Source organism: Nicotiana tabacum, chromosome 22 (genome assembly GCF_000715075.1).
Source record: "Nicotiana tabacum cultivar K326 chromosome 22, ASM71507v2, whole genome shotgun sequence".
In the NCBI taxonomy this organism is placed as follows: Eukaryota; Viridiplantae; Streptophyta; class Magnoliopsida; order Solanales; family Solanaceae; genus Nicotiana; species Nicotiana tabacum.
In genome coordinates this window covers 175,368,981-175,387,890 of record NC_134101.1, presented here as the reverse complement: position 1 = coordinate 175,387,890, position 18,910 = coordinate 175,368,981, and the positions used below count along the sequence as shown (strand labels likewise).

Sequence of the window (18,910 nt, the reverse complement as noted above, 5' to 3'; positions counted from 1 at the left end):
CAACCTTTTATGATAAATAGATACATGTCTAGCATTTATTAATTTTACTGTGCTCTAGACCTACCGAGAATGGAATAAATCTACCAGTAACTTCTACAAATTAAAGGTTAAATAAATACCAAAATTGGCTAACAGAGAACAAAAAGTGCAAATGTGGAATGCAGATTAGAACTGCATTTTATCTAACAGGGTGATTTTTTTTTTTTGAAGCGTAGATCAAAATGTACAAGGGCTCGATTTCATATATGGAAGATTCCAAATCTGTGGCAGGAACAAAAAGATACAATCTTTTCCTTGAGTAAACGTCTATATACACCTGATTTCCAAGAAGAAGAAAAAGCAAGCTCAGTAACCTCATCACACTATCACAGTTTACGCCTAACTCTATGACCAGAAGCGTTCCATTGCAAAGAATGAATAAAATGATACATACAAAATTATAATCTCTTAATATGAGCAAAGAAAGACAGAAATCCAGGGTGCTTCATTAGCAAAATAAGGAAAACATCTATTTCCAAATGCTTCCGCCATGTTGACCGAAAGTACAAAAGCAGATGCGTTTCCTTACGACTTACACAGGTGTGTTTGCGTTGGCACGTCCTGCCAAATTGCTATTCCCCTTTGCCTGGAGTGCAGCAGCCATAGACCTCAACCTGTTTCTAATCTCCGTGAATGATGGCCGAGCTTCAGGATTAGCAGACCAGCACTGTTCCATCAATTTCCTCCACTCGGGATCACACCACTCTGGCATTGGAGGCCGAAGAGTATTCTTCAAAATTCCCCCTACAACCATTATCAACAAATCAAACAAAGGTCAAACTGAAAAGGGTTGGGAAATCAAAAAGATGCACTTCTTTTCTTTCCATTGCCTGAAAGGAAACGGAAGCTCTTCATTAACAAAGAAGACTTATTGAAAATAGCACGTAAGCTTAGCCGCTCTTTTTTGAGCATTAATATGATCAAACCAAAATGAAATAGGTGTACTAGCAGTCCTATCTCCCTCAGACTGAATACATCACAATCTCATAAACACCTTAAAATGTCGCAGGGTCAAGTGGTAAAATTTCTTGAACTACTAGGTTTCTGGAGCTCCCAGAGAGCAAGATTAATGCTTTTGACTGGAATTTAGCATTGAGGAAAGACCCTGAACTCGCGGAGCTATATTTGATTACTGGATAAAAATAGTAGTTCGGATGCATGAGTAAATTTTGGCAACGTCAATATAGAAATCATTTAGAAGGATTTACACTTGCAAAAATAAGGACATAAAGTCAATTTGTCAAAATTTTAAAAGACTAAGCTTTAACTTGGCCAGACACTTTGGCCTTTGCCTCATGTTTCCGAGTTTCACATGTATAAAAGGAAGAATGGCGAATTCTCAAGCATATTTGCAGTAGCAACAATTAACCAGACTAGAGCAAAGGTAGAAACAAGACTGAAGGCAAACAAATGTTAAAAATCATTGAATTATCTGATTTTTGTTTTAAAAAAGGTATAATCTAAAATATAATTTAGCTGAGATGTTGTCAGTTGCTGATTTATAGCACATAATTTTTTTTTGCCATAACAGTCGGGTTTTTTAATATGAAGTCATCCCCTTTTGAATTGTTTATGGACCTCAACAGGATGTAAGTACAGAATTGATCATGCAAATATAAACCACTTGTTTCCGTATACCTTAGATACAACTCCTGTGACAGTTACGAAGCAGAAAATGTTCACTCGGTTTAACAGGTAATCAGAGCCTTACCAATGATTGCCCCACAATGCATGTTTGCATAGGGTTCTTCCCCAGTCAAGATCTCCCACATTGCTATGCCGAATGAGAAAACATCAACCTGTCGGAAACCAAACCATCCAGTTTATTGCTTTATGACATTTTCACGGCTTAATTCATATTATGTCATTGCTTTATGATATATCTGATTGTAGTAAATTACAGTAATTAGTCTAACCTTCTCAGATACTCGGTTACTGCTACCATTTAACAGTTCAGGTGCCATCCAGGGAAGAGTACCTCGTACACCTCCAGATACGAGAGTATTGCGTTTAATTCTTGACAGTCCAAAATCTCCAACCTGCATTAGATATCTTACAAATAACTCATTGTGGCAACATTAGTTTCTTGACTTAAATTCAGATTGGCTTAAATTAGCCTATGAAAATTTATCAGTACAGCTAGCTGGATTCGCCCAACAAAATAAGCATGCAAGAATCTGCTATTCTCAAATAGTAGCTCTCATATATGTTGGTGTGGTAATCTTTGTTTTATTATAAGCAGTCTTTAATAGTCTTAAATTCTACCATAGAAACCTTGTTTGGTGTGGAGGTACACTCTGCTCCTATATCTTTCATCATTCATTCAAATTGGCTAAAAACTTTTGGCTCGCTAGATAAAAGTAATGTGCTTCTGGAAGCAGAAAGGTTATCTGACCAGAAGCCAGTCCAATAATTCCAACATCAATAAAAGCTAAATCATTGGAACTCATGCTTCTAAGTCAGAAGATGCACTCTCATGATTCATTCCAGATTATTCTTGTATACTCAGAAGTGCATGTTTCCCTGACGCAATGGTTGAAGATACCTTGCATATGGGTCGCTGTGGATCCCTCAGACTGACTAACAAATTGTCACATTTTAGATCAAAGTGGACGATGTTTTTTGAGTGCAAATACTCCATCCCAAAAGCAGCATCCATGGCAATTAGAAGTTTCTTGCAACTATCAAGTGACCTGCACAAGGAATTCAGCAGATGATATTAAGTTATGAATTAGAGGGAACATGTAGAACTAATAACCAGATAGAAAGCAACTTCACCTGTCCTTTTTAATAAGAACATTTCTAAGTGATCCATTAGCCATGAATTCAGTCACTGTTGCCAAAGTTCCCCCTGACCCATCAGGTACTACTCCATAAAATGCAACCACATTAGGATGATGAAGGTTTGAAAGGATCTGTGCCTCTCTCCAGAAGTCCTTGATCTGGAAAAAATCAATTTTATTACGAGTTTCACAGTAAGGGTCATAAAAGCTGCTGCTAATCTAGGAAAAAATTATATGCTTGGAAAATATGTTACAGTAAACCAACCAGCCTTTCTTCCTGCGATGACCTCCCAGAAAAACATGCTTTCTTGAGTCTCTTTATAGCAACATCTGTTCCTCTCCATTTTCCATGGTAAACAGTACCATATGTCCCAGAGCCCAACTCCCTCAATTCTTCTAGGTCAGCATTTTTTATGATCTGCAGACTAACAACAGCTGTAGCTTACTGCTTAAGTATGAATTAATGAACTCTTAAAGAAAGCAAACATATTTAAACTCTAAGAAAAGAGATATAAGTTTGCATCCTTTCGTAAAAGCAGAAAGAAGGGTAAAACAAGATCAAGTTACAAACTAATTTCTCAGGGAAGATTCTCCAAGAGATAACCTTCAGCCTATTCACTCAGCAAAAAGCAGAACTTTTTAAGCATTGAAAAGCCTCAACAAGAGAAATATTAATACACTCACAGATACGGGTGGAAAACGGGTGGGTCGGATATCGGCGGTGCGGGTCGGATATGGGCGGGCCGAGTGCGGATAATACAAAAACGGATAAATTATTTGGTGCAACCCATATTTAATACGGATAGAAAATAGGTTAACCGGTGAATAATATGGACACGACTTCTTAAAATATGATCAGTTTTGGGAGAATTCCTAGCCTCCCAATGAGGCTTTGTAAATGTAAAAGTTAAACCTATTGGTTGTCCATTTTTAAAGTGGATAATATGGTTCTTAACCATATTTGACCCATTTTTAAAACGTTCATTATCTAACCCATTTTTTAGTGGATGATATGGATGGATAACTATTTTTTTAATACATTTTGCCACCGCTACGCACAGAGGAAAGGCTGGGTAGACAGTAGATATGCTTAAAAACAAAGGATGAATAAGCAGCTCCCCAAGGAGACCTTTGATTTCAGCAGAAATCAACAGATTAAACTTGGTAACATAGTGACAACTGCTACATAGCCAAAGATCAAACCAAGTCAAGACAATGGCAATTGATAACCAACACAGAATAAGTTAATGGCAAAGCATACATTATACATATACTATGTGGTTTAACTATTAACATCAGTTGTCAACTTGGGGGCAGATTGGCAAAGCAGAAGGTTGGTGAACGAAATCACTGTCTATTTTGTTATACCCAGGGAGTGCATAGTCTACCAAGGACTACTATACCTAGGGTGTTCTGAAAAACAACAGGCTGGAAATTTTGGTATGCTACAACAACAACTACCCAGTAAAATTCCACATAGTGGGGTCTGGGGAAGGTAATGTGTACGCAGACCTTACCCCTGCCCCGATAGGGGCAGAGAGGCTGTTTCCGATAAACCCTCGGCTCAGAAAGACGAAAATAAAATAAAAAACAAGACAAAAGAATTCATTAGTAACTCCAGTAGAAACCGTAATAGTAACAGAAGCATAAAAACCAAAAGATGAATGACATGCAATAACAGTAACCAGAATCTAAGGTCCGGGGCTAAGATAAACAACAAGAATAGTGTGGGTTCAACATAAACTGCAAGCCATCTAAGATCAACCCTAATCCAACCCCGCCTCACCCCCGGTATGAAGTAAGGAAAAGTTTACTACCCCTATCCTACAACCCTAATGCTTGACCTCCAGGCCTTCCTATCAAGGGCCATGTCCTCGGAAATCTGTAGTCGTACCATGTCCTGCCTGATCACCTCTCCCCAATATTTCTTACATCTCCCTCTACCGCTTCTCGTACCCACCACGGTCAACCGCTCACACCTCCTTACCGGTGCATCAAGGCTTCTCCTCTGCACGTGCCCGAACCATCTGAGCCTCGCTTCCCGCATCTTGTCATCCACAGGGGCTACGCCCACCTTCCTCCGAATATCTTCATTCCTAATCTTGTCTATCCTAGTGTGCCTGCACATCCACCTCAGCATCCGCATCTCTGCTACTTTCATCCTCTGGATATGGGAGTTCTTAACCGGCCAACACTCTGCCCCATACAGCATAGCCGGTCTAACCACAACCCTATAAAACTTACCTTTGAGTATCGGTGGCACTTTCTTGTCACACAAGACTCCAGACGCAAGCCTCCATTTCATCCAATCCGCCCCTATGCAGTGAGTGACGTCCTCGTCGATCTCTCCGTCCCCCTGAATCATCGACCCAAGGTACTTGAAGCTCTCTCTTGGGGATGACCTGTGACCCAAGCCTCACATCCCCGCCTACTTCCTTCGACTCAGCGCTAAACTTGCACTCCAGGTACTCTGTCTTAGACCTACTCAATTTGAAACCCTTAGACTCGAGAGTCTGTCTCCAAACCTCCAATCTTTCGTTAACACCAGCCCTCGTCTCGTCAATTAGAACTGTCATCAACAAATAACATACACCATGGCACCTCCCCTTGAATATGGTGTGTCAAAGCATCCATCACCAAGGCAAATAAGAACGGGCTAAGCGCAGAGCCTTGGTGTAATCCCATAACAACCGGGAAATGCTCTGAGTCGCCTCCCACAATCCTAACCTTAGTCTTAGCTCCATCATACATGTCTTTGATCACTCGTATGTAGGCTACCAGCATGCCCTTCGCCTCAAGACATCTCCAGAGCACCTCCCTAGGAACCTTATCATACACTTTCTCCAAGTCAATAAACACCATGTGCAAATCCTTCTTATCCCTGTACTGTTCCACCAACCTCCTAATAAGGTGGATAGCTTTCGTAGTAGAGTGGCCCAGCATAAACCCAAACTGATTGTCGGATATAGACGTCGTCCTCCTCACCCTCACCTCCACCACCCTCTCCCAGACTTTCATGGTATGGCTAAGTAACTTGATACCCCTATAATTGTTACAACACTGGATATCACCTTTGTTCTTGTACAACAGTACCACTGTACTCGACCTCCATTCCTCCGGCATCCTCTTCGTCCTAAAAATTACATTGAACAACCGGAGAAGTTTTATTTTGTGTCTCATACAACTGACACTAGTTGTATGAGGCTCCTTTTTGTCTCACAAATTTGTGGACCCCAATCTTATACTTCTAGGTCCACAAAAATCTAGGCCCACAAAATTGTGAAACAAAAAAGTTGCCTCATACAACTAGTGTCAGTTGTATGAGACACAAAATAAAATTTTCCGAACAACCCAGTTAGCCATTCCAATCCTGCTCTACCCACACACTTCCAAAACTCAACCGGAATTTCATCTGGCCCGGTCGCTCTACCCCTACTCATTTTACGCAAAGCCCCCACAACCTACTCCACCTTAATGCGCCTGCAATACCTAAAATCTCGGAGACTGTCCGAATGCCCCAAGTCCCCTAGCGCTATATCCCGGTCCCCCTCCTCATTTAGAAGACCATAAAAGTACGTTTGCCATCTCTGCTTAATCTGGGACTCTCCCATCAATACTCTACCATCCTCGTCTTTGATGCACCTTACTTGGTCCAGATACCGGGCCTTCCTCTTCCTCGCTTTAGCCAGCCGAAACAACTTCCTTTCCCCGCCTTTCCCCCTAATTCCTTGTATAGACGGCTAAACGCTGCATTCTTAGCCTCCGTGACCGCCAGCTTTGCCTCCTTCCTAGCCACTCTGTACCTTTCTCTATTAGCACTCCTCTCCTCCTCGCTTGTGCTCCCTACTAACTTCGCGTACGCTACCTTCTTCGCCTCCATTTTGGTATGCTAATTTAGTTAAAAAATTATTACCTTTTTGTATTCTAAAGCATGTCATAAACTTTGCCTAGACATGACTCAACCAAATTAAAGTGTAAAACAAAAGAATGTTTATCATTACATAGTTTCATTATACACCAGAAATATATACTTTTTAATACTTTTCAAATTTAAGAAGGGTTACTTCGTTCTTTTGACAGAATTAAGATGTTTTCGTTAGTGTTATGATATGATATAACATAAGCCAGAACCCAACAAGCCCCTTTTTAGGTTTAGATACTATAGAGCACATTGGATTTCTTCCCATTCCACAAATTAAAGCAATGCATCACGTAACACCGGTTGATATACATTTGTGCTTCAATTCTGCATTTCACCACATATCTGAACGGAGATCAAGCATCAGTGCAAGAATGGATCTTCCGCTGAGTAGATAACATATTTGGAGACTTTGCGGGTAGAGTTATACATGTGAAGGACAATTACTTGCAGCCAATCTATATTTACTAGTACGTGTCGAGTATTACATGAGTCGTTTTTCGAGAAATATATGAACAGTTATTAACAGGCAACCCAAATATTATCAGCCACTCAATCAAAACTTTACTTTTGACAATGTCTAACCTCATCAGTGTGTTATTCTATATCAAATTAAAAGATAGGTATAAATAATTGTACAATCCATATTACTGTATACCAGATGTTGTAGCTGCCTCATTATCGACTAGAAGCTCCTTTAATACAACTCATAACAACTAGTGCCGCCTATTTGAGCGAGCAACTTACGGTAGTAGATTGTAGGATTTACCTAATTCTTAATTCAATATCAGCAAGCAGTAGAGGAACATAGTTGATAAGAAATAAAATCATTCCATAACCTCTACGGGGCACTCCAACACTAAAAATAGCAGACCATTATCACAGCCAAGAACTGAACCGCAAAATCTTTCAGGATGACAATTGTTAGAGATAGCTATGTAATTGTCCCACATTGGAATATGAGTAGTATCCCCTTTGTATAGAGTAGCTATAAATAGCACCTATTGTATTGCATCACATACAAGATATTAATATATATCATATTTTCTCACGTGCCTTCTCACATGGTATCAGAGCTATCGTGAGATATTTATCGCTGTGCATAAATTCCAGCGATTCCGGAAAGTAAAATCAGTCACCGGAACCCTTTTTTTCCGGCGACTTTCAAAGTTGTTTTGCATCTGATTTGTCTCGGTCAGTGTTGTGCACAAAATCCAACACTACCACAAGAGTAGTCACTGTCCGGCGACCAAATCCCAGTGAAAATCTCCGGCGGTACTGTAGCTGTCCAAAGAAAATTTTCTGGCGAAGTTCCAACGTTGCGAGGGCCACCTTCCGGCCATTTTTTGACGACGACTCTTCAGGACAGATTGTTTCCCTTGCAATTCCGAGCCTACCCATCCAGGTTACACCAAATTCCGACCACTTTTTTGAAAAAGTTCCTTCAGAACAGTTGGGTCTTCTGGTAATTCCGATCTTACCCCTACTGTTTTTATTTCATTCCGACCACTTTGAATATTTTCCGGCTGCAACAGTAACTTTCCAACTGCTACAGTAGTTTCCTATTCTGGTTCAGTGTTCCTTACTCTATTTTCAGTGGATTACAGTTGATTATTTCTCTTATTTGGTAATAATTTACAAGATGTCTTTGGGAATTGATGTTTTTGGGTCTAAAAGCATGAGTTCTGGAAACTCTAATGTTATGATTACCTCGGAACCTTTAATGGGAGGTTCAAACTACTTAGCTTGGGCTTCATCTGTCGAGTTGTGGTGTAAAGGTCAAGGTGTGCAAGATCATCTGATTAAACAGTCTAGCGAAGGAGATGAAAAGGCGATAGCGCTTTGGGCAAAAATTGATGCTCAATTATGTAGCATCTTGTGGCGTTCTATTGATTCTAAGTTGATGTCTTTGTTTCGGCCATTCCAGACATGTTATTTGGTTTGGGCAAAGGCTCGTACGTTATACACTAATGATATATCTCGCTTCTATGATGTGATATCACGGATGACAAACTTAAAGAAGCAAGAATTAGATATGTCTACTTACTTGGGTCAGGTACATGCAGTCATGGAGGAATTTGAGACATTGATGCCAGTTTCTGCTAGTGTGTCAAAACAACAAGAGCAGCGACAGAAAATGTTTCTAGTTCTTACACTCGCTGGACTTCCTCATGATCTTGATTCAGTACGAGACCAGATTTTGGCGAGTCCGACTGTCCCTACAGTTGATGAATTATTCTCTCGATTACTTCGCCTTGCTGCAGCACCAAGTCACCCAGTGATTTCATCACAGATACTTGATTCCTCTGTTCTTGCATCCCAGACAGTGGATGTTCGGGCATCTCAAGCTATGGAGAATAGACGAGGAGGCGGTCGTTTTGGGAGATCTAGACCCAAGTGTTCTTATTGTCACAAACTTGGACACACTCGCGAAATGTGTTATTCCTTAAATGGTCGTCCACCCAAAAATGCCTACGTTGCTCAGAGCGAGACTACAGGTAACCAGGGCTTTTCTGTATCTAAAGAAGAATATAATGAGCTCCTTCAGTATCGAGCAAGTAAGCAAACATCTCCACAAGTAGCCTCAGTTGCCCAGACTGACACTCCTATTGCTGGTAATTCTTTTGCTTGTGTTTCCCAGTGTAGTACTCTTGGACCATGGGTCATGGACTCAAGCGCTTCTGATCATATCTCTGGTAATAAATCACTTTTGTCGAATATTGTATATTCACAGTCTCTTCCTACTGTTACTTTAGCCAATGGATGTCAAACTAAGGCACAAAGAGTTGGAAAAGCCAACCCATTGTCTTCTATCACCCTAGATTCCGTTCTTTATGTTCCTAGTTGTCCTTTTAGTCTTGCATCTGTTAGTCGTTTGACTCGTGCCCTCAATTGTGGTATATATTTTATTGATGATTCTTTTATTATGCAGGACCGCAGTACGGGACGGACAATTGGTACAGGTCGTGAATCAGAAGGTCTTTACTACCTTAACTCGCTCAGTCCTTCCACAACATGTCTAGTTACAGATCCTCCAGATCTAATCCACAGACGTTTAGGACATCCGAGTTTATCCAAACTTCAAAAGATGGTGCCTAGTTTATCCAGTTTGTCTAGATTAGATTGTGAGTCGTGTCAGCTTGGGAAACATACCCGAGCTTCCTTTACGCGTAGTGTTGAGAGTCATGCAGAGTCTGTTTTCTCCTTGGTTCATTCTGATATATGGGGTCCTAGTAGAGTTAGTTCAACCTTGGGATTTCGTTATTTTGTTAGCTTTATTGATGATTACTCAAGATGTACTTGGCTTTTCTTAATGAAAGATCGTTCTGAGTTATTCTCTATATTCCAGAGTTTTTGTGCTGAAATCAAAAACCAATTTGGTGTCTCTATCCGCATTTTTCGCAATGATAATGCCTTAGAATATGTATCTTCTCAGTTTCAGCAGTTTATGTCTTCTCATGGAATTATTCATCAGACATCTTGTCCTTATACCCCTCAGCAAAATGGGATTGCAGAAAGAAGGAATAGGCACCTTATTGAGACTGCTCGCACACTTCTAATTGAGTCTCGTGTTCCGCTGCGTTTTTGGGGCGATGCAGTTCTCACAGCTTGTTATTTGATTAATAGGATGCCTTCATCTCCCATCAAGGGTCAGATTCCACATTCAATATTGTTTCCCCAGTCAGCCTTATACCCTCTTCCACCTCGGGTTTTTGGGAGCACATGTTTTTTATAACTTAGCTCCAGGGAAAGATAAGTTAGCTCCTCGTGCTCTCAAGTGTGTCTTCCTTGGTTATTCTCGTGTTCAGAAGGGATATCGTTGTTATTCACCTGATCTTCATAGGTACCTTATGTCAGCTGACGTCGCATTTTTCGAGTCTAAACCTTTCTTCACAACTGATGTCACTTCTGCTGACCACCATGACATATCTGAGGTCTTACCTATACCGACTTTTGAGGAGTTTAGTAATCCTCCTCCACCTTTAACCACAGAGGTTTCACCCATACCAACTTTTGAGGAGTCCAGTGTTATCCCTCCTAGTTCCCCAGCCACAGGAACACTACTCTTGACTTATCACCGTCGTTCACGCCCTACATCAGGCCCATCTGGTTCTCGTCCTGCACCTGACACGGCTCCTACTGCGGATCCTGCTCCTAATACACTGATTGCACTTCGAAAAGGTATATGGACCACACTAAACCCTAATCCTCATTATGTTGGTTTGAGTTATCATCGTCTGTCATCTCCCCATTATGCTTTTATATCTTCATTGTCCTCGGTTTCCATCCCTAAGTTTACAGGTGAAGCATTGTCTCATCCAGGATGGCGACAGGCTATGAGTGACGAGATGTCTGCTTTACATAAAAGTGGTACATGGGAGCTTGTTCCTCTTCCTTCAGGTAAATCTACCGTTGGTTGTCGTTGGGTTTATGCAGTCAAAGTTGGTCCCGATGGCCAGATTGATCGACTTAAGGCACGTCTTGTTGCCAAAGGATACACTCAAATATTTGGGCTAGATTACAGTGATACCTTCTCTCCAGTGGCTAAAGTGGCATCAGTTCGCCTTTTTCTATCCATGGCTGCAGTTCGTCATTGGCCTCTCTATCAGTTGGACATTAAGAATGCCTTTCTTCATGGTGATCTTGAGGATGAGGTTTATATGGAGCAACCACCTGGTTTTATTGCTCAGGGGAGTCTCGTGGCCTTGTATGTCGCTTGCGTCGGTCACTTTATGGTCTAAAGCAGTCTCCTCGAGCCTGGTTTGGTAAGTTCAGCACGGTTATCCAGGAGTTTGGCATGACTCGTAGTGAAGCTGATCACTGTGTGTTTTATTGCCACTCTGCTTCAAGTCTATGTATTTATCTGGTAGTCTATGTTGATGATATTGTTATTACGGGCAATGATCAGGATGGTATTACTAATCTGAAGCAGCATCTCTTCCAGCACTTTCAAACTAAGGATCTAGGCAGATTGAAGTACTTTCTAGGTATTGAGGTTGCTCAATCTAGCTCAGGTATTGTTATTTCTCAAAGGAAATATGTGTTAGACATTCTTGAGGAAACAGGAATGACAGGTTGCAGACCTGTTGACACGCCGATGGATCCGAATTCTAAACTTCTGCCTGGACAGGGGAGCCGCTTAGCGATCCTGCAAGCTATAGGCGACTGGTTGGTAAATTAAATTATCTCACAGTGACTAGGCCCGACATTTCTTATCCTGTGAGTGTTGTAAGTCAGTTTATGAATTCCCCCTGTGATAGTCATTAGGATGCAGTTGTCCGCATTATCCGGTATATAAAATCGGCTCCAGGTAAAGGATTACTGTTTGAGGATCGAGGTCATGAGCAGATCGTTGGGTACTCGGATGCTGATTGGGCAGGATCACCTTCTAATAGACGTTCTACGTCTGGATATTGTGTTTTAGTAGGAGGAAATTTGGTGTCCTGGAAAAGTAAGAAACAGAATGTAATTGCTCGGTCTAGTGCAGAAGCAGAATACCGAGCAATGGCTATGGCAACATGTGAACTAGTCTGGACCAAACAATTGCTCAAGGAGTTGAAATTTGGTGAAATCAGTCGGATGGAACTTGTGTGCGATAATCAAGTTGCACTTCATATTGCATCAAATCCGGTGTTTCATGAGAGAACTAAACACATTGAGATTGATTGTCACTTCGTCAGAGAAAAGATACTCTCAGGAGATATTACTACGAAATTTGTGAGATCGAATGATCAACTTGCAGATATTTTCACCAAGTCCCTCACTAGTCCTCGCATTGATTATATATGTAACAAGCTCGGTACATATGATTTATATGCTCCGGCTTGAGGGGGAGTGTTAGAGATAGCTATGTAATTGTCCCACATTGGAATAGAAGTAGTATCCCCTTTGTATAGAGTAGCTATAAATAGCACCTCTTGTATTGCATCACATACAAGATATCAATATATATCATATTTTCTCCCGTGCCTTCTCACAACAATAAATCAAAGATATTCTTCATGAAACAACCTATGATAAAAGGATAAAGGTATTGCAGGAGGGGGAGTATTTAGTGAAGGACAAAGCCATGTACAGTTTCGTCCTCCTTTGTAAATATTATAATTCTGCCTCTGGTACTATGGCTGTAAGAGGGCAATGCCGTTTAAGTCTTTCAGACTCTTACGCAAGATTAGAGCGTAAGCCGTCATAGTTGAAAAGGGGAGAAATGAAGATGTTATCATGAGCAATTCCCACAAGGTTTAAAATACGAAAGGAAATGATCCTTTACCTGCAAACCATACAAATCAGCTTCCAGTTCAGCCATCATAGCATCAGTGATTAAATTATCTTTATCTCCATCGCTGGGGTTGGCATCCTGCGCCAAGCCAGGTCATCAGTGTAAAACTTTACGAGCATAAGTGAGAGCATTTAGTAACATAAATCATAAACCAGCCCACCAAAATGAAATAGAATTTCACCTCCAACCCCAAGTCATGGGGAAATGCCACCCCGTCTGTTGCACTGGAAGATATGACTTCACCACCAATGGTGTCCAAACCTAGCAGATTTGCAGTATATAGGCCATCACTGGGTGATCTAATATCTCTTCCATTTGCCTTCGGATCCTGCTGACTTTCTTTGATACTCTTACTAACTTGGGCATCTTCTATCTTTTGCTTTTCATTAGAAAATTCACCAATGCCAGAAGTCACAACTCTCTGCCCACTGTAATTGGTAAATTCTTCATCAATTAGAGAAACTTCTCTCCTAAAAACAGCATCCTTGGTTGGGTTTTGCCTGAAAGCTGAGTAATGCGAGGACATCAACTGGCCTCCATCACAACCAACTGATGATGATGACAATTCCTTGGAGAATATTAGCAATGGTTCTTTGGCAAAAGTATCTTGAGGACATGCAACAACTGCTGGCATGGGGAAATGATAGGAATTTTGACCATCAGACAACTCAGGAAGTAGATCAGTCAGAGTTTCTGCACCATGAGACTGTGTCTCAGAATTTGAAAACCTCCCAGCAACTTCAGAGCTCTTGACCCGGGATATATTGTTCTCAGTTTCATCCTTTTTTATCCCCGCTGAGGCATTCTCAAATTGATTTCTTTGGGACCGCTCATTTACTGTACTAATTAAAGGTGCCGATGCAAGAAAATTCATGTCAAAATTTTGTGATTCTTCACCCGGTATATCACCTCCATTATTAGACAGCATAACAGAGTTTACGTCAGGCATTTTTTTCCTCAAAACCACAGCTGTTCTGGATGACTTGTTATCAGGTGATTTACCATCATGACATAAAATTGCGTTATTGACATCACATGCATTCACCATTTCACAACTTGTATTGTTGTCCATACAGCTTTTCAAAACGGGATGGTAATTTTCCAAATCTGCTTCAGCTGGGTTGCATCTACTGTCAGTACCATTAACATTTCTTTGCACGGGTCCACATCTACTCACTGAATTTGAGTCGAAAGGCAACTCTGGCACCATGCCATTGGCCACAGTTAATTCCCCATTAAATACCCTAATATGAGGCTGAGAACTGACTGGGTATGTATTCTGATGCAGAGACCCTAGGTTCTCTTGCTGAGCAGCAGACACTCCATGTGAAGATAACTGAGCTGGTGCAAAGTTCAAAGAGGAAAATGAGCTTATTCCCTCTTGTGAGCAGTAAGCTGATCTTTTTCCATGTTCCTGAAGTTTTGAATCCGAAAAGGCATGAGGAATTCCATTTTGAGTAACGGTTGAAGTGTATCCCAGCAATAGATCCATTTCATCATTCGGCTTTTCAGAGAGAACCGTCCTTTCCTTGGGTTCTGTTCTTTCAAAAGAGTACTGTTGAAAGCTGGCATCACATTGTTCCAGTGTTGGAGCAACAAAGTCTCTGTTGAGACCATGGTGATGTGAAATCAATTCACTAGATTGGCTTGGCAGGGCAATATCATCTTTTTTGTTAGGACTCTGCAAATTCATCAGGTTTACCTGTGGGGCATAATAACCAACATTAATGCATCCACTCGGGTTTTCAGGTAATGATTGGGTGCTGCTAAACGACACCGGACATTCAATACTACCATGTGGCGACTGGTTCTTGTATGTGTTCCCTGGGTCGTTCTTGTAATCTCCCTGTTGAACAAGCACAGGAGAAAAAGGAGTAGATTGAGTGGGAAGCCTAACCTGGTTCTGAGATTCACCAATCAATTGAGCAGGAGGTGGGACATAAAGACCATTACCACGGTCTACTTTAAGTATCACCTTGCGGACTTCATCGCCTACACACTGCTCATGATAATTCTCCTGAGCGGAAGAATCCATCCGAACAACGCCATTAACAGCAGCAACATATAGATAATCAGGATCACTTGGTTGAACAACAGCAGCATCTACAGGGCATGAGTTTTCAGATTCAGTCAAAGGAACCAAAAATATTCGAAGCCTTTGGGAGCCCCCAAGCTTCTCGAGGCCATAATATTCCTCTATCATATTCTGAAGATCTTCGTCAGAAGAGACGGATATAAGGGCGTCAAGATCCTCTCCTGGAAGCTGGTATTTGAAAGTGTGAGGCTGATTACAGATGGCCAATGTTTTCTTCATAAGTTCTTCCCATGAAATATTCCTCCGAATGGAAATGATACGTGTATCACCACCAACGTATCTAAGTTTTCCATCACTGGGTCGAGGCAATATTCTACCACCAAAACTGCATAGGAATTTTATTTTTCCTGTCTGGGAACAATCTGAATTTCCTAATCCAGAAGATTTTAGTGACTGTGAAGATTCAGATTTAGACGAGGGTGGAGCAGTTGGCCCTGAAGTAGCTTGATCATAGCATAACTCTGTAGTAGCTCCCCCAGCGACATGCCCACAAGAGCTAACTTTCTGATTATATGTATGCTCATTCTCCACAAAAACCCCATTTTCAATTTCTGTGATAGACCCTCTTGCAGAAGCAAATTCAGTTATGTCAGAAGCACATTCAGAATCCATTCTTGTCAACCCAAGTAGCCTTGTGAGCTCTTCATAACCCGGATGTTGGATTAGCTTACTTTGAGGTCCAGCTCTCTTATCATGCTTCTCAGTAAAGCCAGACACAGTAGGAACTATTCTGGAAGAAGGATCCTGAAGAAATTCCATAGAAAATACCTCACTAGTCTGTACAGGTATATGGTTATTTACATTATTGTTTAAAGATATGCCATCACTCAAGATAAGTGGCTGAGATGATTCTTGCTGGATCCATTGACCAGAAGGGCCAGCCACCCCGGCGATCATAGTTTCAGCTAAATCTTTGGATGAATTTAGCATCAGAAGTCACCTGAACATGAAACAGGCAAGAACGCTTTACACTCTCTACAGAAAACTAATTAGATTTCATTAACTTCTTCGCTGAAGTAAACAGAAATACCAACTAAAGATTTTTCACACCACCAACTACCACTTCATAAAAAAAATATAACAAAAAAGGCGTTCCGGCTCTCCCACTTACACACTGAAATCCTTCTTCTTCCTCCTTTTCTCTCTTTTTTTTTCTACTGATAAATGAAGTATTTCACACTAAATATAAGTACTTTTCCAAATAGACAATCCCTCTACAATATATGCACACAGAAAATAGCAATCCTTGCTACACAGCAACCACTCCGCTTTAAAATGAAAAAAAAAATTAACAGTAAAACAATCGGACGAATTTGCCTTTTCCTTCAATAACTCTCCCCCCGATCATCAAACGAATCAATCTGAAAATTATATTTCCAGTAACGATTCAATAGAAAATCAAAAGTAAGAGATAAAACATAAACTAACATACCAATCAGAAAAGTTAAAAATCAAAAAACTATAATCTAATTATGCGATGCGAAATTTGGATATAGAAACTGTTACTGATCAGATACCCGTGCATCAAAGTTATAATTCAACAATCGGATTATTAAAACCTAGAAATCAAAAGAAAAAGGTAGATACATACTTGTATAATCACTTCACTCATCTAGCTGAAGCCCATAGCTCACTGAAACGCATGAATTTGGAAAGGTGGGGGAAATGAATAAAGGGTTTAATCAATTGAATTTAACAGATCAAATGAGAAAAATGAGGAAAGTGTGAGAGAGTGGCTTACGCCGGAAGTTCCAAATCTGAAGCGACGGAGAGAGAGACATTGTATTTATTTAACCGAAATAAGAGAAGGGGACTGAATGTTTGAGTGTACATACAATTCAATTTCTACACACATGGTGTTGGACTATTATTAGCAATTGTTAATTAACCTTAAAAGTGCTTTTACTGGTCCATTAATTAAGTTTAAAATGAGTATATATAAATATTTCTTTTGGCGCGTTTCTTTGTCTTACGTGGACTGTTATGGTTTGGGGTCAGAGTGTCTGTCAGCCATAAGGACCTATCAGCTATTCTTCTCAAATTTAAACTGTTGACCCCATCTTCCTTACTTTTTCTTCTTTTCTTTTTTTTCCTCACCCGGTATTTATCTCTGCATTGAACCTGATTAAATCTCAAATCGCACCAGAAAATTTTACATTGGGGTATAGTACTCCTAACAAAGAATACTTCATACCCAGGGCTCGAGCCCGAACTATATAGTTAAAAATAAACAAATATTTATCATTCCACTACAACCTTTGTTAGTCCCATATTAATCTACAATGATGCTGAAAATAAATATCTAGAATGATCCAAGTGATTCTTTTTATATTTAAGTGTGAAAAGGCTTTTACGAGAAAATATAATTAAGTGGTGAAAAAATTAAAAATTAGAGTGATACTACATATTTTTTAATTATGATTAAGTGATTGAAGTTTATATGCAAAAAAAAACTATATGGTTCGATGGAAAACATTGACGGCGAGTAATTTGTGTACTAGTGTTATATGGTAACGGATTTACTTTCAAATTATCTACGATACTCTTTATTACAAATAGTGACTTATTTAATAACCTAAAATATTGTAAAAAGTCGACAGATTGTCAGTATATAAAGACTTAACTTAGCTCTCATTTGGCTATAAAATTTGGGGGCTTTTATTCAAATTTTATTTTTAAATATCTATTTGTTTATAGATTTTAACTATTTTTTGGTATATTTTGAAAATAAAATCTTCAAATCCCAAAAAGTAACTCTAGATTAATTTTTGAAGTTTTCTATTAATAAAATTTTAAATTATTTTCAAGTAAAATGGATATCTAAATACAATTTTAACTTTCAAAAGTTATTTTTCATCTCATCTTCAAAAACTCTTTTTTTGAATTTCAACCAAATAAATATCCAAACGCTGGGTTACTTTATTTTCACTTTATTGAATGTTTGAAGACAAATCCTCTGAGGACATGTAGTTGAAATGTAAAAGGGTGTACTGGTAATTCTATTTGCTCTTTTTGTCCTGAATGTTTGAAGACAAGTCCTCGGAGGACATGTAGTAGAAATGTAAAAGGGTATACTGGTAATTCTATTTGCTCTTTTTGTCCAATTTGGATGTTCTTTATTTTTCAGTTGATTATTTGAAAAGAAAAAAAGTAGACAGATAGTAGTAAAATACTAAAACCTTATGGGATCTTACAATAAAATATTCAGAATACTGGTGGTAGTATGATTGGAACTTGAAAGACAAGGCCCCATTGCCTTTATTAGAGTGATGGGGCAGGTGCAGAAATCACACACGGTACTCATTTTAAATCGATAATATTTAGGAATTAATCAACATATCCTAACTTTTAACTTTTTTGTTTATTTTTCGGATTATAAATATTCTGAGTTATCATAAAATTAAAAATTTTAATTTAAATATTTAGAATAAAATTAGCACGTTAAATCTTAAATAGCTGCCATAAGAATAAATGTTTATGTACTTCCCCGAGGCAGGTACGTTGGCGCCAACTGGGGTTCTTGAAATCTCAAATTTTAAAATTATTACAAGCACCAATAACTAGAAATCAGACATCCCTTTTTTAAGTCAGAGGTCTAGTTTTTTAGTGCAAGACGTGTTCTAACCTTCTTGAGTTTAATGAAACGCTACGAATAGATATTATCACATAGTGATATCTGTGGAATTCGTCTACTATAACCGTTGGTACCTGATTTTGTTTATATTATCCTTGAACTTTTAATTTAACATATATTGTGTTATTGATATATTAATGAGACAATCTTCGAATTATGT

General features: G+C 39.5%; 1 protein-coding gene across 3 annotated transcripts; it reads right to left on the bottom strand.

The window, feature by feature from the left end:
- Window positions 1-222: 222 nt before the first annotated feature.
- On the bottom strand, window positions 223-16,958 carry LOC107776754 (RAF-like serine/threonine-protein kinase 20). 3 transcript variants are annotated; one of them, XM_075245189.1, is made up of 11 exons: window positions 16,858-16,958; window positions 16,708-16,749; window positions 13,203-16,056; window positions 13,013-13,099; window positions 3,088-3,240; window positions 2,818-2,981; window positions 2,585-2,732; window positions 1,956-2,078; window positions 1,751-1,838; window positions 576-783; window positions 223-316 (listed from the first exon to the last, which is right to left on the bottom strand). In XM_075245189.1, exons 3-11 carry the CDS (start codon window positions 16,044-16,046, stop codon window positions 307-309), a joined length of 3,825 nt encoding a protein of 1,274 aa, XP_075101290.1. In that variant the 5' UTR covers window positions 16,047-16,056; window positions 16,708-16,749; window positions 16,858-16,958; the 3' UTR covers window positions 223-306. The 3 variants fall into 3 exon arrangements, with proteins under 3 accessions (XP_075101290.1, XP_075101291.1, XP_075101289.1); XM_075245190.1 differs by having other exon boundaries at window positions 13,203-14,723; window positions 14,919-16,056; window positions 16,708-16,956; XM_075245188.1 differs by having other exon boundaries at window positions 16,708-16,956.
- Window positions 16,959-18,910: the final 1,952 nt, after the last annotated feature.

Coding starts and splice junctions, on each gene's coding strand:
- LOC107776754 (XM_075245189.1), bottom strand. CDS start 16,046: ATGCTAAATTCATCCAAAGATTTAGCTGAAACTATGATCGCCGGGGTG. Junction 2,733..2,817: donor GTTCTTATTAAAAAGGACAG/GTGAAGTTGCTT, acceptor TTCCTTGTGCAG/GTCACTTGATAGTTGCAAGA. Junction 1,839..1,955: donor GTAACCGAGTATCTGAGAAG/GTTAGACTAATT, acceptor GGTTTCCGACAG/GTTGATGTTTTCTCATTCGG.